Source organism: Silene latifolia, chromosome X, assembly GCF_048544455.1.
Source record: "Silene latifolia isolate original U9 population chromosome X, ASM4854445v1, whole genome shotgun sequence".
NCBI lineage: Eukaryota > Viridiplantae > Streptophyta > Magnoliopsida > Caryophyllales > Caryophyllaceae > Silene > Silene latifolia.
This window is the reverse complement of record NC_133537.1, coordinates 334,077,528-334,083,899: the sequence shown is the minus strand read 5'-3', so window position 1 is coordinate 334,083,899 and position 6,372 is coordinate 334,077,528. Positions and strand designations below refer to the sequence as shown.

The following is a 6,372-nucleotide window of genomic DNA, read 5'->3' as shown; positions in this document are numbered from 1 at the left end:
CACCTCCATAGATAAGATAAGTTTTTTTTCTAATATTTATGCATTTTATTTTTGTCTTATCTTTAAAAGTGACAACTATTTAACCCGTGTTGAACTTAAATGGATAATGTCAGACTTAAATGTGAATTTGTGCCAATCTTGATATCCCCTTGATAAGTGGAAGTGTGCAAAAACAACTGTAAGTGAAGTCAGTTCTGCGGTTCCGCAAGATTTATCATTGACACTTCAGTTTTTCTATAAATAAATCAGAGAGAACGCGGACAATCGTAGGAACTTAGAATAGTAGTCTCTTGGTTCATCTCCATGCTTCTAATATTAAAGGTCTTTTACATCGAAAGGGTACAATTACTACAGAAGCCTTGATCTAGTCTAATAACCCGGAAGTAAACACCAATGTGTCCCATACAACTTGCTTACAACGAATGCAAAATTACACCCATTTGTACAAAAACAAAAATTCAATCTCGAAAAGTGTCATACGCTAGCAATTGGCGATGTAACAGCAGAAACACGAGAATTTTCAGCAGAAGCTTTGAGGTTAGGCTTTTTCTTGTAAGTTAACATCTTGTTTAGGGCACTAACATACGCTCGGACACTTGAGACCACAATATCCACCTCAGATCCACTCCCACTGCCAACAATGCAGGATACAACATGTTTAACACCACAGAAAAAAAAATAAAAAAATTGGAATATCAGAAAAAGAACAGCACGAAAATTACCTGAATGTTCGGTTAATTATATCTCCGGATGCATGAGTTGCTGTGAAGCCATGATCTCCGCGTATCACGACTCTTGTGGTAGCTATAGCGTCTATGCCTTCTGTTACACCCGTCAGCGAATACTCCATCAAAGTCACCGGCTCCTGTCATCAAAACAGAATGAGTTGATCAAGTCTACTTGCAGAGAACTACTTTACTCAGGCTTTGGCCTTTGGGTACCAATGTCAGACACGGGTATATTTTGGTGTGTGACTTGGAGTGAGTCGGCTTTGTGGACACCAGAACACTGTCCTAAAATGAGACTACAGGAAACAGAAACATAATCCGTGATAAAACGAGAGATATATTTCAGCAGTAAACTTATACATACAGTCGTACATTCACTGAAAGCAACTGCAGAAACCTTTCTATTTAATGGAAGAGGGCACTTAAAATGGAACACATTGATGAAACTAACTTCTGAACAGAAATGGAGTTAAAATGAGTATTGAAAAAAAAAATACACGAGTCAATGATACAATACAGAAATGGAATTAAAAAGAGTGTTGAAAAAAAAACACACACATTGGTGAGTATGATACTGCGGACTTCTCTAAGCAAAAAGGCAAGATGATGGTTATGCATACACCAGAAAAAGCAACACTTTGGCATAAATCCGTAAGTTTTTATGGTACATTGACTTAGATCAGTATGCAATCTTGTGAACGTGCACATAAACTCAGATCACAAATGCCCCGTACTGACATAAAGGGAGCTTTACACAAGTCTGAAGTATTATAAAACCTCAAGTTATTGGTCCCATTAGTTTTATCAAATTAACTTTTAGTAAGTAACATTATTTATCATTCGTACAAGTGTATTTATTGGATGATAAAGACTTCATACCTTAACAATTTCATCAACAGCTTTGTATGCTGAGTCAACTGGTCCTGTTCCAACTGAACAGGCAACATGTTGTTTCCCATCAGCATCAACGAGCTTAACAGTCGCCGTAGAAAGTCCAAGAGTTCCACATGTAACCTGTCCCATATCCATGGAATTAAACAATTGATTCATCTACAACCTTAAGATGAGAATAAGAAGAAAATGATGACCACATATATGCTCCATCAATTACCTGGAGATCGCACAAAGACCAAATTGAGTGTGGCTGATAAATCTCGTCAATTACCAAGGCTTCAATATCCTCATCCAGAACATGCTGGAGAAGCAAATTTTTTATTATAAACATTAAATACTGAATAAGAATGCAAAAATGGCAATAGTTTAACGATTAAGTAAACAAGTATAAGAACGTAAAAAAAAGAGAAAGAAAAAAAGAAAACAAAAATTGGATCTCAGAAAATGGTTGGCAAGCTCTTTATAATTTTGCATCATAAACTTGCGGACAGCTGTATATAGTTACTAGAATTTGTCTTTTCAATCGCCAATGATTCAATTTAAGTAACATTACGTTCATCATACTCAGGCATTAATGGCATCACATTTTAAGTGTTCCATACTCCAGTTCGAAGTTAAACAATGTACAACTCTTAACTTTACCAAAGAAGAGAGACAATGTTGCATCATTTAACTATAACAAAAGTGAATTTACCTTCTTCTTTTCAGCAACAGTTTTAAAGCGCCAAAATATGTCGTCAAGTTCCTTGCCTTCAAAGAAATACCCAAGCTGAAAAGAGCCCAAGTGATCAGACAAGAGACAACAACAAAAGAGACTACAAGAAAAAAACCAATTGAGGTTAAATGACGATAACAACAATCAACCTGCTCAAGTCTTTTTTTCAATGCATGGCGCCCACTGCAGAAAACACAAAAACAAAAAACCGGTATTTTAAAATGGGAATTGTATGCTCAAAAGGAATGATAATTCCAGGAAAAGTTCAAAGTATACAGCGAAAAACAAATATTAAGTGACATGGCTTCATTCAATCTATACAGCGAAAAACAATTTCATGTTACATGTATATCTTATGCTTATATAGTCCAGTAATTCATTTTTTTAAGGAGCAACAGAGCTTCTCTATAGTGGAAATTAAAGAGGCATCTAGTAGTACAATAAAACTTAATGGTACAGCATACAGCATATTTTTAGCTTTTGAAAATTAAGCCATACGAGTAAGATTTATACACGGAAAGTCAAAATGCACTTCATCGCCCTGAGGAAATGAAAGCATATACTTGACATGAGAAAGTAAATGTAAAAATACATACCTGAGTTTACCAAGAACAAGGCCGGATTCATCAGCTCGCTGAAGCCCTATATCTTCGGGGGACATAATCTCATATGTGCCTTTATGTTTCAGCATTCCATGCTATACACCAAATAAAACCCAGTCAGTTATATAATGGTATCATTTTGACTAGAGGAATACGTCTTGCCAAATCTGACAATTTAAAGAGATAACACCCATGCAACTTAGTGCGGTTTAATTTGTTGGATTACTCTGAACAGAGTTAAATTAATTTATTGATTTTAGCTACACTAAAAACACGTGCAAAAATATAAATGTAATAAATCTCACACTTAAGTGTCGAATGTACCTGGTGAATCCCACTTTCATGCTTGAAGGCATTAGCTCCAACTATGGCTTTATGAGGCTGCACAAGTAGTCCTGAATATTCAGCCACCTAGAGAAAAAAAGGAAGAAAATATTAGGCATGAGCTAAGTTAAAAAAAAAAAAATAGAAAATGAGACCAACAAAATATGGAGGTATTTATAAAGTACCATCTTGCTTGCCCTGACGATATTTTCTGTTTGAATCCCGGTGTATAAACCACCCAATGATTGCCCGCGGCACTTCAACGTCATGACAACCTTGCTTTCAGGAATGAGGACAGGAAATTACGATATAGCCCAAAGAAACATACATCTATCCAAACCAATAAGTAGCACAAAAACTTATGGGACTGTGCTACATCTGAGCCCAACCCATTAGCCATATAATTAATGAGAATACATAAATTTCTCGGTTGGTCTCATGCGTGAGACGGACCCATATAGGAGTTAGGACTCGCTGAATAAGTCGAAAACATAACTTCAACATTACGAAGTATTATGTAGCAAAAACACACCTCCTCAAGTGACGCATTTCCTGCTCGTTCTCCAATTCCATTAATTGTGACTTCTAATTGTCTTGCGCCCGCACATGCCCCCTACATTGAGAAAGTATACAACCTCTAATCCTTTCTTTTTTTCTGTATAAGTAATGATATCCATAAAAAACAATTGACAACATACCGCAACAGTGTTTGCAGTAGAAAGTCCTAGATCATTCTGGCAATGAGTTGAGATAATCACATTCTCAATTCCAGGAGTATTCGCTTTTATGTCAGCAATCAACTCTCCGAACTCTTTAGGTACTGTATAACCCACTGTATCAGGGATATTTAGAGTTGTTGCTCCAGCCTTGATAACCTCCCCAAGAATCTGATAAAGAAACTCTCTGTCTGATCTGTGATCAAACACAATAGCATATATGAGACGGTCTCACTACCCATCTATAAAATGTGAAGAAAAAAGAAAGCACTTGGGTTGACTTCACATAATAATGCTGCTAAAATTTAGTAAAATGCAAACTCCATGAGCATCGATGAATTAGATATTTGAGAAACAAATTAAACAGATCTCATTTATAATACTACGACAAATCAGTCACTGCCATGTAGTAGTTGTCCTTGCAATTCAAAGCTCAGACACAATGGCTCACAATGCGCTGTAACGATCTTCAAACACCTCAAGTCATCATCAATATACATCAACTACCTTCCACTATGTACATTCACAAACACACTTAGTGGTTCAAGTGTTCCACTATCAAGGTCCGAAAATTCAGCACGACGATGCATCAGTCTCCACTACTTACCATTAACTTATATACCTCATAATTCAATCCTAAGCTATCAAACCAAGGCAACTTTACTTTCCTTTGAAAGTTCCACTCAAGCTTAGTGGAGAATGTATTCCAACTCTTTCTCTTCCTCTCTTTTTTTCTTGGCATATTCCAAATATACTACTCCCTCCGTGTGTCGATTGTTGTCGCTTTGGTTTTGGCACAAAGATCAAGAAAAGGGAAGGGGGCCAATGATAAGATGACATGTGGACTAAATTGAGTGTGAAGAATCAAGCTCATCAAATGCAATCCTAAAATAGAAAGGACAACAATTGACTGAGACAGCCAAAAATGGAAAAGAACAACAAATGACCGGGACAGAGGGTGTATGTGGCAACCCTATGTTATTTCGTTTTCTAAGGTGTACCCCTCCTCTTGAAGCAATCTCCTACAACTGAACTCGCTCACTACATTCACACCATAGTAACATTGCAAATCACATAATTATATGAGACTGTTTCATGCAAGACTCGTTGATTTCAAATAGTCAACTTTACTTACAATCATCCAACAACTTAAAACTAGCAAAAACCAATCATCAATCAAGATGAATTATCGGTTTCACATGTAAAACCGTCTCATTAAATGAAAAACTCTCTATCCAACCTGTAATCAAACACAATAACATAAAGAAAGTCCGTTTCACATGTAAGACCGTCTCATATATTTAAATAAAAAGGCGGTATGGTATACCTGCCAGCATCCTCAGGACTAAACTCAACATCATCACACCCCAAGCTCCTCGCATACTTCACCATACTCGTAGCAATTTCGATAACCTCGGCTCGAGATTTATTCAACTTATGTAACAAATGAATATCACTAGTAGCAATAAAAGTATGAATTCGCGGTCTCTTAGCACACTTAACAGCTTCCCAAGCAGCATCAATGTCGGCCTTATTACACCTCGATAATCCACAGATAACCGGCACGTATCCGTCGACATCAACCGCATTACCGACCTCGAGCGCGATTGCCTTGACGGCGTCAAGGTCGGCATTGGAGGCGGCAGGGAAACCGGCTTCGATAATGTCGACGCGGAGACGGGAGAGAAGGCGAGCGATGTCGAGTTTCTGATTAGGAGTCATTGATGCGCCGGGGGATTGTTCGCCGTCGCGGAGAGTGGTGTCGAATATTCGGATGTAGTTCGGGTCGGAGATGGAGGACGGGTGGTATTCGGGTCGGGTTGGGGGAGGTGGTGGTGAGGTAGGGTTGCAGTGAGGTGGAGTAAGGGAGGATGAGGTGGAGGAGAGAGAGAGGTGAGAGAAGGATGGGGATTGGGATTGGGATTGGAATGGGAAGGAGATGAAGGGTATTTTGGGAAGAATGGTTGTTGGTTTGTGAGGTGAGGAGAAGGAAGAAGAGGAGAGTTTGGAGATGGTGGGGATTGTTGTTGTTGTGGTCGCCATTGTTGGGGATTTGTTGAAGGTTTTTGGAGGAAGAAGTAGAAGGTGAAGAAGAAGAGTATAAATGGCGGCTAGAAATGGGAAGGACCGAAGGAGTAAGAAGGTAGATGAGTGATGAAGACGGGTCGGATTTAATGATTTATGAGTGTACGATTTTGGTGGGACTTGGTTCGGGTGAGTACGTAATAACATTTTTTTTTGGGTACATACGTAATGACATGATTTGGGTGATAATTGATAAATATGGTGATGGGTGATGTTGGGTTTGGTTTGGGATCTCGTCATGTTAGATTTAACAAATCTGATTTTGAAAAATCAATTGAGAGCATATAAATTCGTATCTGAATTTGAAA

At 38.1% G+C, this 6,372-nt stretch overlaps 1 protein-coding gene across 1 annotated transcript; it reads right to left on the bottom strand.

Moving 5' to 3' along the window:
* Window positions 1–269: 269 nt before the first annotated feature.
* LOC141618845 (2-isopropylmalate synthase A-like) lies at window positions 270–6,174 on the bottom strand. Its single transcript, XM_074435912.1, has 12 exons — window positions 5,307–6,174; window positions 3,962–4,175; window positions 3,796–3,876; window positions 3,449–3,538; window positions 3,264–3,350; window positions 2,934–3,034; window positions 2,487–2,520; window positions 2,317–2,391; window positions 1,840–1,923; window positions 1,608–1,742; window positions 723–865; window positions 270–631 (listed from the first exon to the last, which is right to left on the bottom strand). The coding sequence occupies exons 1-12, from the start codon at window positions 6,020–6,022 to the stop codon at window positions 475–477; spliced, it is 1,917 nt and encodes a 638-aa protein (XP_074292013.1). The 5' UTR covers window positions 6,023–6,174; the 3' UTR covers window positions 270–474.
* Window positions 6,175–6,372: the final 198 nt, after the last annotated feature.